The sequence below is a fragment of the Anthonomus grandis genome, chromosome 4 (assembly GCF_022605725.1).
Source record: "Anthonomus grandis grandis chromosome 4, icAntGran1.3, whole genome shotgun sequence".
Taxonomy (NCBI): Eukaryota; Metazoa; Arthropoda; class Insecta; order Coleoptera; family Curculionidae; genus Anthonomus; species Anthonomus grandis.
Window position 1 is genome coordinate 23515359 of NC_065549.1, and position 20526 is coordinate 23535884.

The 20526-nt window shown below is 35.9% G+C and overlaps 1 protein-coding gene across 4 annotated transcripts in view; it reads right to left on the bottom strand.

The window, feature by feature from the left end:
• Nucleotides 1-20526, bottom strand: part of LOC126735356 (uncharacterized) — a 109628-nt gene that overhangs the window by 68394 nt on the left and 20708 nt on the right. For all 4 annotated transcript variants that reach the window (XM_050439318.1, XM_050439319.1, XM_050439316.1 and 1 more), the window contains one exon: nucleotides 12139-12352. In XM_050439318.1, coding sequence (XP_050295275.1) covers nucleotides 12139-12352 — 214 coding nt within the window. The remainder of the gene's footprint in view (nucleotides 1-12138; nucleotides 12353-20526) is intronic.

Here is a 20526-nt window from a genome sequence, read left to right on the forward strand (position 1 = left end):
GGCGGCACCTAAAGGAACCGCTGTTGAGAAGTCAACGGCGGGGCCGCAAGGAACCGCCGCTGAGAAAGTAAAAGAGGGACCTGCCGGGAGGAAACGACCGTCGGGGGCTCAAAGAAGGAAAGCCAAACTGTTGGCGGCCAAGGGAAGGGGGGGGACGGGGCCCAAAGAGGCACTGACACCCACCCAGACCAAGGCCAATACGAGCGAGACGCAAAAACGACATCGCTCGGAGGGAGAAACTCCGCCGGAGTCAAAACGACCCAGGAAAAAGCCCAGGGGCCCAAGACGGGAACCAGGGCTGTCCTATCGGGATGCTGCGGCGGGGCTAAGAATGGCCATAACAGCCAAAAAATACCCCGAGGCATTCGTCTCGGAGGAGCAGGCAAACACCCTAAAGGGCTGGCTGCTCAACAAAACGCTCGCTCTGCAGAGCGGATCACAAATCGCGCCCAAGTTTGCAGGCGTAAGCCACGGTGGGGGAATCCTTCACATCACCTGTGTCGACGAGTCAACTAAAAATTGGCTCGTCGGACTGGTGCAGAAGGAAACTCCCTGGGAAGGGGCTGAACTCCAGATAACGGAGGACGGCAAACTTCCCAGACCGGTGAAGGCAATAACATGGGTGCCGGGACCTACTGAGGAACCGAAAGCACTCCTACACAAGCTGGATGTTCAAAACAACATCAACACCAGCTTGTGGAAAGTGCTCGACATGAGGAAGGACCAGGACGACAAGGGTTGCCTGGTAACGCTCCTCATGGACGAGAAATCCTGGGCCAAAGTAAGGGAAGCGAATCAATCGCTATACCTTAACTTTGGCAGCATAAAAATTAGACTCTTGGCCGGCAGCCAAGAGAAAGAGAAGAGGGACCAGGCAACCCCTATGGAAACAGAGGGATTGCCGGGAACCTCTTCCTCCTAAAATCGCTCTCCGCAATGGGTGCGAGGCTGATACAAATTAACCTCCACCACTGCAAAGCAGCCACTGCGGCCTTACAAAAATGCATAGCCGACAACAATATTCAGATAGCCCTGATTCAGGAACCTTATACTTATAGGGGCCAGATAAGGGGACTAGGAAACCTCAACGGGAGACTAGTGTCAGACCCAAAAGAGGGACCTAACCTAAGAAGCTGTATCTTTATAAGAAAAGATATAGAGGCCACACCGCTGTGGGAGTTTTGTGACAGGGACACAGCGGCGGTCAAAGTACAAATCAAAACAGCGGAGAGGAGCTACGATACAATAATAGTATCAGCATACTTTCCGCACGATCAACAAGGGGAACCACCTCCGACAACAGTTCGGAGGTTGATAGACCATCAAAGATTGGAAAACCTTATAATAGGCTGTGACGCCAATGCTCACCACACTATCTGGGGAAGCACTGGAACAAACAAACGGGGCGAATCATTATTAAATTACTGTGCTGCCTCCGGTCTAAATATACTTAATGTGGGGGAGGAACCGACCTTCGTCAACATAAGGTGAGAGCTAAAAATGTTTTTTAATTTATGCGATATCGGACCCCAAAAGTAGTAGTGAATAATAAGTGATTTATTTAAATGCTTTGTAATAAATTTTATTTATAAGTTTCGCTGGAAAGTTATTGTTATTTGCAATTTGTTTAATGATCTTCAACTCAGAGATGAAGTGTGTGTTTTCTAGGGAAACTGAGAAAAGCCTTGAAAAATACGAATGAAACGAAGCAAGTTTATGGCTATGGGGATGGTTGGAATTATAGGGGATGGTGCTGTCAGTACTTGTGAGTTTACGATATATCGAAAATTTAATTTTATTGTTGATGTGTTTTAAATTAAGATCCAGAAAAGGTAATGATTAATTTTCCTCAATTTCAAAAGTTAACGTTACTGAAGGGTGTAAGGCATTTAGAAAAGTCACAAAAGTGTTTAACTCATCTTTATCCCCTTAAAAAATGGCAAAAATATGATCTTTTGATAAAGAAGATGTGGTGAAAAAGAGGGCTGTTCTTAATTTGGTGTTCCAATGCTAGCAGAGGTCTTTAGACCCCTTGTTTTGTGGGTAAAAAGATCCATTGAACTGGAAAAAAAAATTGTTGTTGAACTAGCTCAACTAAAAGACATAAATTATTAATATGAATTTGGGAAATACTGGCACGGTCCTTAAGAAGATCTCTCACCAATGGTACACAATCACCTGGAGGGATACTTGAAAATAGATTAGAGACGTCAAGCGAGACTAGAAAGGTTGCGGGTGGTAAAGTCAGATCTTTTAATTCATCCGCTAATTGTGAAGAATTTTTTATTGAAAAGGAACTCTTAAAGTTAGTAAGTGAAAATAAAATGTGATTCAGCCAAGAGCTGAGTTTATCACAAGGAGAAGAACAGTAAGACACCACAGGACGAATAGGAATGTCTTGCTTATGGATTTTGGAAAGGTCGTATAATAAAGGAATGGTTGGGTTAATAGGCGTAGCTTAAATTTATTTGTCCCGAAAAATTATAAAGTGTTTGATACTTGTTTCAGTGTATTTTAAAGTTGATGAAAAATTTGTCTAAAGGGTTAAATGTGCGAAAAATTGTCAGAAGATAAGAATGGATATATATACTATAGATATACTAGATATATACTTTGTCGACGTATTGAGTCCCGACGTATCGTCTAGTAATTTTGTATATGAAAATTTAATGTGCAAAGAACCTAAAGAAACCAAATATTATTCACTGCTCTTTTGGGGTCCGATATCGCATAAATTAAAAAACATTTTCAGCTCTCACCTTAATAATATGAGTTTTAAAACCGTACACACTCTGAAAGCCTTTATAGTGAACCCAAAGGACATAGTATTTCCTAACCAAAAATCGGGTGTTTATCAACTAAACTGCTCCAGTGATAAGTGTGGCGCTTTTTTATATCGGCCAAACAGGTAGAACATTCTCCACTCGTGTTACGGAACATTGTAAAGAGATCCAAAAGGCTAGAAAACGCAATCTTTGCCCTTCAAATATAAAATTCAATTTTGCTAGACACATACATCTTAATAACCATAACTTCGATCTTCTTTTAGACACAAAATATTTACATTTCTGCCATAAAAGTAATAAAATAGATTTACTAGAAACTTTAGAGATAATAGAGGGATACAGAATAATGATATTACATGTGTCAATGATAAATCATTCGTCCACACACTTTTTTAATTCATTAAATTTTAATGCTTATTTATAACGCTTTTACGAACTTTTCATTCTCTCATATTAAAGAGTCAAAAACATTTATATTTTATTTATAATTATCATTTCCAGTACCGCCGTACCTAAGTCGCACGCTATTGTTTGAAAATTTATATGGTTCTTTTGTTCTCAGTTCTTGTTTACCTTTTAAGTTTTTGTAAATCCATGTTTTGTCCCATTCTCATGTATCTTAATGTAAGTTTTATGTATTCAACGTCCAATTATTTGTTAATAAATTAAGCTTTTTATCATTGTAGAAGCCATTTTTATTGATTTTTAGTCGTTTTAACCTTTTAACCTTGTTTGAGGCACTAGATCTGTAAGATCTATTGACGGAACCCCCTAATTTGTGTGAGTGATTTTAATACCTTTTGTAATTTAACAATTTGAATCTATATCTTATAAGTTTCCTTGGTTCTGTTATAATATTCCTGATGATGGGCATGTTATATGTCCGAAACATGTCGGATTAATATTTTTTAAATAAATTTTGTGGAGGATGACCAAAGTATCTTTAGTTACCCAAAGATACAAAAATGTTTAATAAAATAGCAATGAATTGGAGTACTATTTAAAAGCAATTTTACGTTTCTAAAACTTAAAAGCTCTTAATATAAAGGGTGTCCCAATAGAAATGCACAGGTTGAATTGCACGGCATTTTTTTCGTGATAAATAAAAAAAAAATTAAAATAATAATGTAAATAGTTTGCGATTAGTAGCCAGGAAACGATATCCGGTCGAACAAAAAATTATTATATTAAAACATACTACAAATATGGAGAATGCCTTGCGGATACAGTTCGTTCATTGCGTAGCATTTTGGGTCAATCACACGACCGTGAAAAACACTACGTGACAAATTTGAGCAAAATGATTGTGTCATAGAAATACCAATGCGTCACGGTGCTGGTCGCTTCGTTTGGCGAGAATCCAGGAAAGTCTATCCCTCATCATGCACAGCAGTTGCACATAAAAGATCTTCATTTCCACACTGATAAGATTCACTTGACTTAAGAATTAAAGCTACTGGACCATGCGACACACGGTACATTTTCTTCTTGGGTATTGCAAAAACAACAAATGGATGTCAATTTTTCGAAGAAAAATCTGTTTACTGATGAGGCATACTTCCGCCGCAATGACTTTGTTAATAAACAAAATTGCCGCGAACAAAATGCCAGAGTTGTTCATGAAATGCAGCGATTAACAGTCACTGTTTGGTGCGCACTTTAGACAAGTTTTATAGGGTCTTATTCCTTAGAGGACGAGGAAGAAAATAAAGTTCCCGTAAACAGCGAACGCTATCGATACATGTTAACTGAATTTTTATGATCTAAATTGGATGGTATGGATATAGAACTCATGTGGTACGTACAGGATGGTGCGACATGTTTATGTGATAATAACCCAACAATTCAATAGTTAAAAAACTAAATTAAACGTGTAATTAGCGAAATTGTGCGAATGTAATTGAAAATTGCTCAAAACAAATAAGAGTCTCTCACTAAAGTCGAGGCAACCATCTGCCAGATATTATTTTTCACGTTTAATTGCAGTAAACTAGCTTTATATTTAAATTGAAATTCATCCATTTTATGCTTACAAAACGACGAAAGTCGTATACATACTTTTAAAAATAGCAATACAATATATTTTTTTTTAAATTAAATTAAAAGTAATAATTAATAGGAAAGTCACATAGATTAAAATTCCCTAATTAAGTACACTTTAAAATATAATTTTGGTCATCAATTTAAAAAAGCGAATTCGCATACATTATGTTAAAGATTACTTATGTGCAGAAAAAGTTTAAGTCATCATGCATATCTCCATTAGTAGCAAATAAACCAATATTCCTCACAATATACAACAGATTCTTCAAGATGTATAGGGAAAGTCTGGTAAGTATTTGCAGCTTTTTAAACTGCAATTATCTCCATATCTCCGGAACGACCAATTATTCTAATATCTTTCAAAGAGATGTAGGTATTTGGAGCATGGCTCCACACAAGCACAGCATCGGATAGCTGCGAGTGGAAGATGGCAAATTAGGCTGGCCTCATTCTCAGTAAGTCGATGAGGCAAAAAAAGCCCTTAGCGAGTTTTCCAGCTAAAAATTTCAGATGTACATTCCACTGAGCCCTCTGATTAATGTGAACTCCAAGAAACTTGATCTGATCAACAGGATTACCCACAGCTTGCAGATCTCTCAGAGTGAATATCAGAATTCTTTTTGACTTTTCCTGGTTTAAAAGCAGTTTTTTTTTTAAATAAACCATCTCTCAGCCTTCAACTGTACATCCCTAGAGCACTGCAAGGAGGCACGGATGCCTCCAGAGTCCCACCACCAACAAAAATGATAGTATAAAGAGGGTATACTTTTTGTTTGGATCTACTAAAGGCAGGTCAATAATAGAAATGAGAAAAATATTTGGGCCCAGAATGGAGTCCCGAGGAACCCCAATTGCTTTTGAAAACTCATGTCCACTAAGCAAACCGCGTCAAGCAGGGAACACCTCATGGTGGAACCAAGAATTGGGCGAGCTAAGGAAGACAGTAAGAAAGCTTTTTAACAGAGCCAAAAGAACTGGCGAGTGGAATCTATACAGACAACACTTAACCAGGTACAATGATGCTATAAAAAGAGCAAAGAAAGAAGGGTGGAGGAAGCTATGCCGGGACCTAACAGAGACACCAGCATATGCTAGACTCCACAAGGCAATATCCAAAGGGCCACGACAAACCCTAGGCTCTTGTCTAAAACCCGATGGAGAATATACGACAACCGAGGAAGAAACGCTTGGCTTAATGCTGAACACGCACTTTCCGGGATCGAAAATTCTCCACCAACCAGAACATACCCAGGACCCAACTCCTATCATTCCGAACAGGGGCAAAAGGGAACACTGGGAACTAGCGAAAAAGGTAGTAACCTACGAGAAGGTTAAATGGGCGATAAATTCCTTCAAACCATTTAAATCTCCCGGAATGAATGGCATAATGCCAGTCATGCTACAGCGGGGTAGCGAACTGCTGCTGCCTGCACTATGTAAAATAATGCGGGCAAGTCTAGCCACGGCGCATATACCAGAGAGTTGGAGGGAAGCAAAAGTAGTATTTCTACAAAAGACGGGACGCGACTCCTATGCGAAACCTAAATCCTTCCGACCAATCTGCCTTACATCATTCCTCCTAAAAACAGAGGAAAAGCTCATAGAAAGGCATATCAGGGACAATGTATTACGGGTCAACCCTCTACATCGACACCAGTATGCCTACCAAACAGGTAAATCTTGTGAATCAGCGATTCACGAGATAACCCAGAGGGTCGAACAATCTCTGAACAACAAAGAGATCGCCCTAGGAGCTTTCTTAGATATTGAGGGAGCATTCGACAATACATCATATGACTCAATCAACCGTGCGATAGCAGCACGAGGAATACATCCCATGATTGGCGGCTGGATAACCCAAATGCTAAATCATAGGAAAGTAGCAGCAAATCTCAACAGCACAACGGTTAAGGCCAAAGTGTGCAGGGGAACACCGCAAGGGGGCGTACTGTCACCGCTGCTGTGGAACCTTGTATCGGACAGCTTGCTGATACGACTGGAGAGGCAGCTTATCCTTGCTATAGGATATGCTGACGATATAGTCATCCTTACACGAGGGGGTAGTCAGGCTTATGTATTCGAAAAAATGCAAAGAGCCCTGACTACTGTCGAGCACTGGTGTGAGGAAGAACAACTAAGGGTAAACCCCACAAAAACTACTCTGGTTTCCTTTACCAAAAGAAGGAAACTAGAGCCCATTAGAAACATAAAATTTTATGGAGAAAATCTGCGACTTGAAGACGAGGTCAAATATCTAGGTATAACCCTGGATAAAAAACTCAGCTTCAAGAAACATGTAATCCAAGCTACAAATAAAGCCACGAAAACTCTTATGTACTGCAAGAGAATGTTCGGTAGATCATGGGGACTGTCACCAAAAATGGTACATTGGATGTACACGACAATGGTTAGACCCATCATTACATACGCAGCACCTATATGGTGGCATGCGGCAGAAAAGAGGACTGTAATACAGATACTCAACAAAACACAACGAATAGCATGTCTGGGCATAACAGGAGCGATGTCAACAACGCCGACTGCTGCCCTAGAGAGCCTGATAGGACTAAGCCCGCTACACTTAGTGGTACGGGCTGAAGCTATAACGGGGGCGAAAAGACTGCTGTCAAATGGCGCAACAATCCTATCGAAAGATGGGCACAATGCCCTATTTGACAAGATACAGGACCTTGGGCGCCTGGCCCTAAGAACAGACAGAACCAAGGTCACATACCTAGACAAACCTTTTATCATCAAAGAAAAAAGGGGACCATTGGACGCAGAAGCGAACAGGCTCAGGCAAAGAGGTTACTCAGTATGGCACACGGCAACCAAACGATCCAAGATCGGGGTAGCTGTGGGCATGGTGGAGGACGAACAACAGGGCAGACAACTTATGCTAAACCTGGGCCTCGAAACAACAAATTTACAGGCAAGCATAATAGGAATTCAAACCTGTGTCCAACTGATGAGAGAAGGGCTGCCAAGAGGCAAAACCTTCGCAATTTTCACAGGAGACCAGGCTGCGACACTTGCACTACAACAGTTCGAGACTAAGTCAAGGACTGTGCAAAGCTGCTGGGAGGATCTCAGGAACCTCGCCGAAGCGCAAAATAGGCCAGAGATAATCCTAGCAGAGAATATGGGCAACAATAAGGCTGCAAGAAGAGCTATCCAACTTGCAACCCAGGGAGCCAGCAACAGCCTGGTAGGCCCTGAACCAACATGTTATGTCAGCGATAAGACCTGGAAGAGGGAAATCGGCAACTGGCTAACAAACCAGAACAAATTCTACTGGGAGCAGCTGCCAAAGATGGAACAATCCAAACAACTTATAGGCAGCCCACCCTTCAAGAAGGGTGAGAACATACTGGGCCTCTCCAGACAACAACTGCGAAAGGTCGCAGGGCTACTTACAGGCCATGCACCCAGCAGGAAACACCTGCATACGCTAGGGAAATCAGTTACCTCGCTATGTAGGGGATGCAATGAGGAGGACGAAACAACTCTTCACATACTGTGCTTCTGTGAAGCATTTAATCAAACCAGGGCAACATTCCTGGGGGAGGAGAAACCCGCACCAGAGGGTATAAGAAATCTACCACTGGGCACAATCCTGGACTTCCTTGAAGCTACAGAATTGAACCTGTGGGACTAAACATATGGGACACAATAGGACTGCTTCTTAGCAGACCGCAGTGCTAAAAAGCCCTTTTTATACAGTTGGGAAAGGTTTTTTCTCTGATGCACAGATTGATAATCCTTGTGAGGGTTACCAGAACCGACAATAACCGACTGTATGACCTTGACATTAAACCCATATACTGGGTTTGTTGACGATTCAATGCAAGAATCAGAAGCAGAAATGTTGGCTTTATAAATGGCTTTTTATATACATTTTTGTATACTTTTTTACCAGATATTTTTTCAGCCTTTCGTTCTGTTAAGTTTCTAAGTTTATTAAATGTTAAGTATTAGTAGTAGTAGGTCTGTATCACTCCTGGCATACTTGCCAGGTGTTAACGGTTTTAAAAATCGCGATACCATCCTTTTTGTCTAAAGAGAACTATGCGATTCCTCTGCAACTATCTTTTAGTTAAATTTTTTTTTCTTTTTATACGCAAATAAAGTATTTTAAATTCCAATTTTTAATTTTTTGTAGCAATCTTTGTGTTCATTATTACTATACTGCCTGCTAATTTTTCCCAGAATGTCAAGTGGTCCCTCATATTAAAATATAAATAACACTCAGTTTTAAATAAATTATGAGTTTTATTTCACAATTAAAATGTGCGTTCTTATTGGGACAACCTTTATATTTCAATAAAATTATTTATAGCCAATAATCACAAGATGATATTACAAGGTATTTATGATCGTTTCTATCTTTTTTTGTTCATCATTGTATATATTAAAAGCGAAGTAAATTTCTCTATTTAAAAGTAATAAAAATTAATGTGGTTTTCATTTTCCATCTAAAAACACTTTTGATTTTATTAATTTTTTTTTCACAAAACTAATACAGCGCCAAGGATTGGAAAACTAAGAGGGTGTTGGAAAAGTAATCACAAATTGCAGTTCTTTGTCCATGATAATCTTTTCTTGTAAAAAAAAAGAAATTATGTATATATTATACTATAATATAAAAAGGAACAAAATACTATGCACTTTGAGGGATTTTTACACTTTTTTGTGATAGTCGTTTAAACTTTTGGAAAAGGTAGTTTAGGTTATTAAAACTAAAGTTTTACACGATCCCTCTTTTCGTATTTATTTAAAAGTTTTAGAGGTTCAACATAAAAACAGGGGCTCAGATAAAAAAAAAAACGTTATTTGTGGGTAATTTGATATACTTGAAAATATTTCAAATCTTGGGTTTCCTCTAATTAGAATAGAATTTACCAAATTAAAAACACCATTTTTCGAAATAGAGAGAGACATAACAATTTCAAAATTTTCATTTCGTTGTATGCTAGAGCCTCCATGCGCTACTATCACCGATTATGATTTGGTGACGTTCGCAAATACTTTTTCTAGCGTTGTGATATTGACAATTTTGATAAGTTATTAGCAATTTGCTATTTTACTTGATTTATAAACGGTAGCGAGTCGTTTAGCAAATACCTCTAAGAGTTTTTTTGGGCAAAAAATTATGTGTGTATAGATGTATTATACTTTCATGTACAGCATTCTGCCTACTCAGTTGACAATAAGAGTTTTCCTTCTTAACAACCTGGGTCAGATCGGATCCTAGTCCAGTGCTCTTTTACTATTAAATACGAGCGTATACAACGATTTTGTCTTATGACAATTTAGACTATTAATGACAATTATTCTACATCCAAAGAAATAGTTTCAAGAGTGCCCTTCGAGTGTCAATTCTTGGGCCTCTTTTATTTCTAGCGTATACGGCTGATCATGTCATAAATTCATCAATGTGCTGATATTATTCATTATTTTAGTCGTCAGGACCTAATGAAAAATAAACTACTCAATACGAAAAAGAAGCCACTTGAAAAAATTTTAATTATTTTTTTGAAAAAGTTATTGTGTTCTCCTTTATTGGTGAAAGGCTACTGTTAAAATTGTAATGTCTTAAACCTGTCGGATGTCTTATTTAGGAATAAAACATTCAAATTTCAATTCCAAGTCCATGTTTTTCCATCTTTTAATAAGACAGTATCTTAAGACTATTCTTAGTAGTGAGTATGCCCTCCTCTAGCTCTGATAACTTCAGTAAAAGACTGGGCATATTCTCAATCAAGTTTCTGATCAACTTCTGGGGTAGTTGTTCCCATTCTTGAATATGAAGTTCTTCAAGTTGGTGGATGGTTTGTATAGGCTGCCGCTCCAATAATCTTTGTCCCAATGCATCCCACATATGTTCGATGAGATTGAGATCCGGACTGTTATCCGGGCATTCCATAACTTCAATATTAAGGTCATTTAAAAAAGCTATCGTTATCCTAACCATGTGCGGCCTAGCTGTATCTTATAAAGTGAAATCTGCTCTCATATTATTCGGAAAAGGAATCACGTGTGGTGTTAAAAACTCTTCTAAGTAACGTAATGTCGTTAAGGAACCTTTTGCAATTACTGGTTAAACATATGCCAGCCCATAGCATAATAGACCCTCCGCCAAATCGAACAGTTTCTTGCATAGCTGAGTCCAAATATTGCTCACCTGTTCGTCCCATACCCGAACTCGTCCATCGTTGTGATGTAAGCAGAATCTGCAATCATCCGTAAACAAAACATTACTCCATAGTAGTATTGTCCAATGACCATGTGCTTCGACAAAAATTCTTCGAGCTCTTTGATGCTCTACTGTTACACGAGGAACTCTAACGGGCCTCCTAGCACGCAACTGAGACTGATGAAGTCTATTACGTACTGTTTGATCAGAAATTTTGGTTCCCTTTGTGGTTGCTAACTGATTTTGAAGCGCTCGTGCAATAGTGGTTCGTTCCCTAATCGCCCACAGACTTAATAAACAGTCTTCTCGAGCTGATGTGGCCCTTTGACGTTGAGGATAGGGCTTTCTTCTGATAATGCCATAAATTAAATATCGATTCCATGCTCTGTTTATAGCGGCCCGATTCACATTCACATTCAGCGACTCTTCTTCTGGAATAATCTTTGTCAATTACCGTTGCGGCCCTATCGATTTCAACTTCATTAAGGTTTACTCTACGGCGTATTCTTCTACCTAGCACATCAATATTCATCTTTTCGCTGTAAAATTTTTACTAAGATTGATCAAGACAGGCGCAAAATTAATATGCGTTGATAAGGAATTCTTAACATTAAAATGTTAACATTTTTTTCTGAGGATACCGACACAAAAAATTTTTTGTTTATAACTGTACGAATAAGGCGAAAGTCTATACATTGTGATTGTATAATAATATTTTTGTTTAATTACCAAATACGTGGAATATAAACTTATGGAATAGTGGCTCCCTTTTCGTAGTTTAGTTTGAAACATTCATTAAAGCCTAATTTTGTGATACTCAAAGGAGCACAGCTTGGTCATAAACCGTAACAAAACTAAAATAATAATATTTTTTAATAAGAATTATCATAAGCATAGTCCGCTGCTATTATCAAATTATACAATATTATAAATGATATAGTATGAAAGTTAAGGATTTACCCTAGAGTCGTTAAGACTCAGTGAGCATGTCAGCATTCTGTTGCAGAGATATTATTTATGTTGTATTCAGAATATAATTTATTATTTCTTTAATTATATTATGACTATAGTAAAACAAATTATTGTACTATTTTTAAAGACTTCTTATCTTACCTCAATTCTTTCTGACTAGCCTTTCGATGTGATCTCCTAAAAAGCGGATTCTTTTTGCTCGCTAATTGGTTGTTTTTGGGTGTCTTGCATTGTTTTTCTGGAGTGGATGCCTCCTGAGCCCTTTTCGCTAGTTTACTCACAATATTGTGCAATATTTTGCCGTCACTTCCGGATTCACTAGAACTTTTTTTTCTGGGTCTCTTTTTTCCGATTTCTAAAATATGTGTAAAAATTTATAATAATAATAATGTTTATTAATTCCCAATATAGTTCATATTCCTAATTCAATATTTACATTGCTGTAAAAGAAATAATAATAATATAATTGTGCGGGATTAAATGGCTTAATTTTCAGCATCCTAACAATTACGTAGGGGCTGTTGAAGCCAAGAAGTAAACTGTTTATTTATTTATTTATTTTTATAATTATATATATATACAAGCGTATATTTACAAAATAAAAAGGGGGAAAGAGAGAGAGAACAATAAGAGAGATCGAAAGAAAAGAAGGCGTAAAGAAGAGAAAAGAAAAGACGGCACTATAAATGCAGCGCTACGTCACATAATATTGAATAATTAAATAGGTTACATATTAAACAAACATTTTTTTCCAAATTGCATTTCTAAATGAGTGCACTGACAATGTTAAATCACTAATTTTATACTTATTTATCAACTTGGCAGCATTATAGGAAAAAGATGTCTTATGATGTCTTGGAATTTCAACAAGATATCTTTGTCTTAGGTTTACATGACGTGCTGAAGTTCTTAGTTTAATTTTAGTAAAAAGGTAGTGAGGGGTGCGATTTTTTAACATTTTATAATAAAAAGAAACTTAATGTAGCTCTCTACGTGTTGCCATATCTATCAATTTTACATCTTTAAGCTTATAAGTAATACTGTTGCATCTTCGTATACCAAAAATAAATCTTAGACAGGAGTTTTGAACTTGAATTCGACGTTTTGTTTCATTATCAAGGCATGGGCCATAAATTGAGTCACAAAAGTTAAAGTGAGATAAGACTAAGGATTCGCATAATGTTTTTTTTGTTGTTTCATTTAAATAATGTCTGTGTGAATAAAGCATTTTTAGGGTCGAATAGGCTATTTTAAGTTTTGTAGTAATGTGTTCTTTAAATCATAATTTATGATCTATAATTAGACCTAAGTTTTTTGCACTATCTTTAATTGTTATCTTTTCATTTCCTATTTTTAAGTGTAGATCATTAACTATAATCGTTCGGTACTGGCAGAGACAATTGCTATGGATTTGGCTGGTTTAAGTTTAAGCTGCATATTTGTCGATTTTTCGTATAAATACTGATGGTCACCATTTATTTTTAAATTGGCTTCCTCAGTACCAGGAACAGTGAAGCTGTAAATTAGGTGGGTATCATTAGCATACATATGGTGATCACAGTATTGAAGACGTTTGTACCGGGTGTACAACTAAGAGAGGTCGCCGGCCATATCTGAGTAACTACTCATCGCACAGCGTAGGGAAAAAATATTTTTAATAAAAGCGGCAAAGAGAAATTGCTGAAAATTATTTACAAGTTCGTACGATAACCGCTAGGGGGCGTAATACAACATTGAAATAGAAAAAATTGGTTTTATTGAAAATATTCAAAGTAAATCCTAGAAAAGAATGCTGCCATTTAAAAGTATTATAAATTCTAAACATTTTTTATTTCAAACTTTTTTTTCTAATCTGTCAAATAATAGATGGGGGAAGGTTGAATATTTATATCTAAAATTCTTGATAACTTTGGATTGGTCTAACGAATTTCAACGAGCTTACTTTTGTTTTAAAGGATAATTACTAGGCTTTTATGTGGTATAATTACTTAGCCGTTTTAGTTGTTTTGTTGAGCGCTAGAGGGCGGTTTGTTTTAATTTGTACTTTTTCAGCGATTTTCTGGCAAATATTAAATACAACGATATAACTTTTTTTACTTAAGCTAAAAGAGCAGGAAAAAACATAAAAACTGGCGCAAACCGCAACTCGATATCTTATTTTATTCCGAAATTATAAATTAAAATGTTTTTGAACAATGAAATCTGTCGCCGCGCTGGCATTATTGCGTCACATAGTCAATAGTAAGCTTTGGAAACAAATAAATTTAATAAATATTTTCGGGGCCATGATAAAACGTTTATGATCGATGTCAAATGTAACGTCGAAGACAGATTTTGAAATCATCAAGTTTTTAAAAATGCCAAACGTAGCTAGCAGTGTATTTTGAGTTAATGCAAAATGCACGCATTGCAGCCCGTATATATGCCCAAAGATATTCTGGCAGAAGACACAATAATCATAGAGTCTTTACCGGTTTAGCTACCAGGCTAAGAAATACTGAAATTATTCGCGGCAATATTCATCGAAGACGAAGGCGAGGGCGCATAGAGGCAAACGTTATAAATATTTAGGCATATATTGAAATAAACCCTCAACTAAGCATCCGAAATATTTGTAGGGAATTGGGAGTGTCCCTCGACCCAGTAGAAAATATTCTGAAAGAGCACAGGTACCTAGTTTTATTTGTTACAACACTAATAAGCATCCTATTATAGTGTATTTATTGTTTTTTACTTAAATTTCATCCATATCACGTGGTTCTGCGCCAGGCGCTTCCAGACTTTGGTAACAGACTCAATTTCTGTTATTGGCTGTTGAACATGGTTAGAGAAGATACCCAATTTATCTCGAAGATATTATGGACGGACGAGGCATCATTTAGCAGTGATGGTGGTGTAAACCTGCATAATTTGCATTATTGGGCAGAACAAAATCCCTCTTGGATTTGCGAGACTCAACACCAAGGCAGATGGACTGTAAATGTGTGGTGCGGAATTATTGGCCGAAAAATTATTGGTCCTTTCTTTTTCAATCAAACACTTTCTGGAAATGTGTATTTAATTTATTTGCAAAATGATCTCCCGGTTACTGGAAGATGTTGATTTGGAAACAAGAGGGCAAATAATTTTCCAACATGATGGTTGCCCTGCACATTTTGCCGTTCAAGTTCGTCAATAATTAACCAGACAATATCGTTTGTGGATAGGAAGAGGAAGTATTTTTCCTTGGCCTGCTCAATCCCCAGATCTGACTGTTCTAGACTTTTATCTGTGGGGAAGGATTAAAGATTTAGTTCTTGTCACCCCACCCAAAACACACAATGACATGCAGAACCAAATACGCAATGCAATAAATTCCTTACCCACAGCATAAATCCAGACAGCGGTTCTGTCAACGACGCAACGACTTCGACTGTATATTGAAAATGAAGGAAAACAGTTTGAGCATCTAATACACCATTAAAAATATAAAACAATTTATTTATGACAAAAATTTGAGTTCTGGAGTTTTATTTTTATTGTTCAAAAACAGTTTAATTAATAATTTCGAAATAAAATAAGATATCGAGTTGCGGTTTGCGCCAGTTTTTATGTTTTTTATGCGCTTTTAGCTTAAGTAAAAAAAATTATATCGTTGTATTTAATATTTGCCAGAAAATCACTGAAAAAGTCCAAAATAATACAAACCGCCCTCTAGCGCTCAACAAAACAACTAAAACGGCTAAGTAATTATACCACATAAAAGCCTGATAATTATTCTTGAAAACAAAAGTAAGCTCGTTGAAATTCGTTAGACCAATCTAAAGTTATCAAGAATTTTAGATATAAATATTCAACTCTTCCCCCACCTATTATTTGACAGATTATAAAAAAAAGTTTGAAATAAAAAATGTTTAGAATTTATCATGCTTTAAAATGGCATCATCTCTAGGATTCACTTTGAATATTTTCAATAAAACCAATTTTTTCTATTTCAATGTTGTATTGCGCCCCCTAGCGGTCATCGTACGAACTTATAAATAATTTCTAACGATTTCTCTTTGCCGCTTTTATAAGAAATATTTTTTTCGGTATGCTGTGGGATGACTAGTTACTGAGATATGGCCGGCGACCTCTCTTAGTTGTACACCCGGTACATGTTATAAGTGTAAATAGAATATAAGAGAGGACCCAGAATGCTTCCTTGACGAACACCAGCTGTTATTTTTATACTACTTGAAATAGTTACCGATGCAAACCCTTTAAAACCTATCTGTTAAATATGATTTGATTAAGCCTTAATGCCATTTCAGACAATCCAATATACTGCAGTACTGCCAACAATAGTTCATGGTTTAAAGTGTCAAATGCTTTAGAGTATTCTAGCATAATAAGAACAGATGCATTTTTTAAATCTAATGATTTAAATATTGAATCAGTGACCTCAGCAAGAGTTTTCTCACAACTATGCCCCTGTCTAAAACCGGATTGTTTACCGGGTAAAATATTGTTAGAATTTACAAAAGCGCCAATCTGAGTCTCCATTACTTTTTCTAAAATCTTGGATAAGCAAGGAAGGATAGAGATTGATCGAAGTTCGCTAAATTCCTTAGGGTTGTTACATTTGCACAATGGACTATCTTTAGCTTGCTTCCATGAATCAGAAAGGTAACTGATGATATCAAGCAAAAGTTTACAAGATGTCTAATATGAGGAATTAAAAATGGACAACAGTATAAAATAAGATTTAAATTTAATTTATCTTGGTCAATTGCATTTGATTTAAGGTTATAAACTACTTTTAATCTATCTGCCACACAAATAAAAGAAAATGAATTTGTAATATTGAGCTTATTACTTAGATAGGATAATAATGTTTCATTATGTATGTTTTGATTACTGGTATTCATCGACGAAAAATAATTATTTAATTCATGACCGTTGGACAGATGTTCTGGAATGTGGTTGAATCTATTTTTGATTATTTTATTTTTAGGTTCTTGCCATTTCTGCTTAGTGGTACCTTGCTTAAAGACGGTATTCATATAAGCTTTTTTTCAGCTCTTATGGCCGAAGTTGTAAAATTACGAAGTTCTTGATATTAAACCTAGTGATTGGGGTTTTTAGTGGCTCGCAATCTATTAAGTGCTTTATTGCAAAGTTTTATCATAAGACGAATGTTATCTGTAATCCATGGTGAGTTTGGTTTGGTTTTGCCATTGATATTGACGAAAGGGGCATGTTTGTCAAACAATCTTAATAAACTTCAAGTTAGAAAATTTACCTTTTCATTGGCAGTATTTAATTCATAAAAAATGTTCCAGGAAATGTTTTCAAGTTCGCATTGAAAAATTTATTTATTAATTAGGTTAAGACGTCTAAATTTAAAACTATATAATGGTTTTACATTTTTCTTTTTTGTTTGAATATTACAAAAGATTAGGTTATGATCAGATATCTGTATATCTTCAGTGCTAACATCTATGACGTTATCTTGATTATAAAATATTAAATCAATAGTAGATGAGCTATAATTATTTATTCTTGTAAGCTCTTAAATAACTTGTTTTAAACCAAATACGTCAGTAATATTTTGTAAAGATTCACTTAGTTTGTTGCCCATATTTCCCATGTCAATATTAAAATCCCCAAAGCAAAAGAGTGCATCATTGCTTGAAAGTAATTCTGTCAATATTTCCTCATAATTAAAAAAAAATTATTAATATTGCATGAAGGTGGTCTATATATATATATATCTCCTAATATGAAGATTTCATCACCCAAGAATAACTTAACCCAGATGTGTTCAATAAATTCGGTACTTTCTTGTAGTATGATAGAGTATTTGATATTTTTCTTTATGTATTGGCCCATGCCACCACCCCTAGAATTTCTGTCCTGCCTCACAAAATTATAGTCTGGTACTATAAAAAAGAGCTTTGAAAATAGATACTAAAGAGTTCTCAAAACACAGAAAAAAAAAGTTCACACCAAGAATTCTTATAGACACAACCCGTGTATGCATACTGTTGTCTAATTTGTGGCTTTTTCTTTTTTGTTAAAGTTTTACTTACATTATAGAATACATTATTAAAAACTAGAATTGTTACTTTAAAAGTTATGGCTTAAAAATAAGAATAATAACAATTAATCTATGAGAAAAGAAAAAAAAGCCAACACCATACTGAAAAGCATACTGAAAAAAAAATTAATAATGCTGTCCCATACTTATGTTCACGTATTGTTAAGAGAGAAAAAAAAATAGTCTTAAAATTAAGGACAAGTGTACCTATTAAACTGCGATTTGATTGAGGTGATCAAGGTTGTCCACTTTATGAATTTCACCCCGATTGTTTTTTACATAAACACTGCCATTAAGCACACACCTTTTGCACTAAGCTTATTCACAGCGGAATGAAGCAAATTTTGTCGCGCTTTTGTAAGATCTTCCTTGATTGTAATATTCGGCATCGATTTTAAAAATTTGCGATTTTTAAGCACCATTGACCGTTTGTTTACGTCTGAAAACTGAACCAAAATAGCAGGCAGTTTTGATGGATCGGGTACTTTTGACTGCCCATAATAACAGCGGCTCATGTCGGACATTTCTAGATTTGTGGTTTTGAGATTAGTTTTTAGCGTGTTAAACGCTGCCAATTAAAGGTCATCCTCGCGCTCGACTTTGAAACCGAAAATGCGAATATTACGCCTGTGGGAATATTGTTCCTGAGAGTCTAGCATAGTAGATAGGCGCGAATTTTCGTCTTTTAGATCCTTCAACTCTTTCGCAAGAGTTGTTGACTGTGTTGATAATAGCCAGTTGCGCTATGGTTTCGCTTAATATCTTCCAGATCGGTTCTCGTTAACACCAGTTTAAATCAAAATTACTAGTTTTATAGAATACTTTCCTCAGAGATAAATAATACTAATTACAGCAGGAATAATGGTCTATAAACCAATCCACAATGTAGCTATTAATTATAACTTTAGCACACGAAACTCTAATAATTCTACACGGTTGTTGGCGTGTGTTTACTTGAGCAGCGGCATCCTCAGAACTCCCGAGGAAGGGAATATAGAATTTAGTTCATTTGTTATTGATACCGGTTAGTCTTTAGATACCTCTATAATTAGCTTTGAAAATTACATAAAGTCAAACTCGAAACGTTGGAGTTTTATTTTTTCTATATTAACCGACGTCGCTGTTGGTTGAATAAATCTATCAAGTCAATTTGAATTGAACAGTAAGCATCATTGTTAAAGTGCTCCGAAATTATTGGTAGTCTGCGTGAGTTTATTTAAGTGTTTAGTACTAAAAGTGGTACCATTGAAAAGGTATTTTTGCGTTAACTCTTAAGTGCAAAAATATTCGATAAGGGCAGTTTTTTTTGCACTAAATATACATTAATTTGGTGGGCTGTGTGTTACTCGACTAATTGTACTAACTCCTGTACAATAGTATAAGTGGTGTAGTATTTTTCTTTACCGTTATATCATTGTGGCTCTAATTGCCGACATGCTTGCTGAATGTGATGGATGTGATAATATCTGTTATAAAAAACAGCTAAACAGATGGGATCAAGCGAATCTTAAAAATAATATTATTATTCACGGAGTGCCATACGAGGATGGGGAGAATATTATAAACATAGTAAAAAAAATAGAAGAAAATGTTGATGTTCCTCTTAAACAGTTTACCGCTATACGTCTGGGAAGAGATAATACTAATACATCAGCAATAATTCACATTTGGGGATAAAAACATGAAGACTGATCTTCTAAGATCCAAGAAAAAATGTTTTTAAACGCCAAGGACTTGGGCTGTAGACAAAATAATAAGATTTACCTCAATCACGATTTGAATAAGTTAAACGTAGAACTGTTTAAGGTTGCTAGAGAGTTTAAAAAAGAGCATGGTTTTAAATATCTCTGGATTATATTATGGAAGTATATTTTTAAAAAAGGAGGACAACTCTAAAATATGCATAATTGAGAACCGTGTGGATTTAAGAAACTAGAGACAACCCAACGCAAAATAAAAGTTTGTTATATGAATTGTCAAAGTATTAGAAATAAGATTGATCTGTTGAAATGTTTTGTAGTTGAGAGTGAGTGAGATAAAAGTAGGTGAGCAATTTATGTTTGACACTCTTAATTTTAAGACGGTACATTTATGTAGGACAAGGGCGATGCGGCAATTAATGTTAGGAAAAACATTAAATTAAGAGAGGTAGAAAAATCTAAAGAAGATATATAAAATTGTAACATTTCTGCAAAGGAAATGTACAGTTTAATAATTTAGTATTTCTTAGTACAAATGTAAAAAAAATCTTCACAGAACACGAAATATTTCGAAAATGTTAATGTTTAGGCTGGATAAACCTTAATAAAATCTACCTTTATTTACGAGGTAAAATTCAAAAGTTATATAATATACACGCTGATCCATTAAAAAAAACGTAACTTTGTTATGTTTCTGTACTTCGAAACACCCTGAAGGTCATAAAAATAATTTTAAAATATACTTCTGGAAGGCCTCTGATATTCACC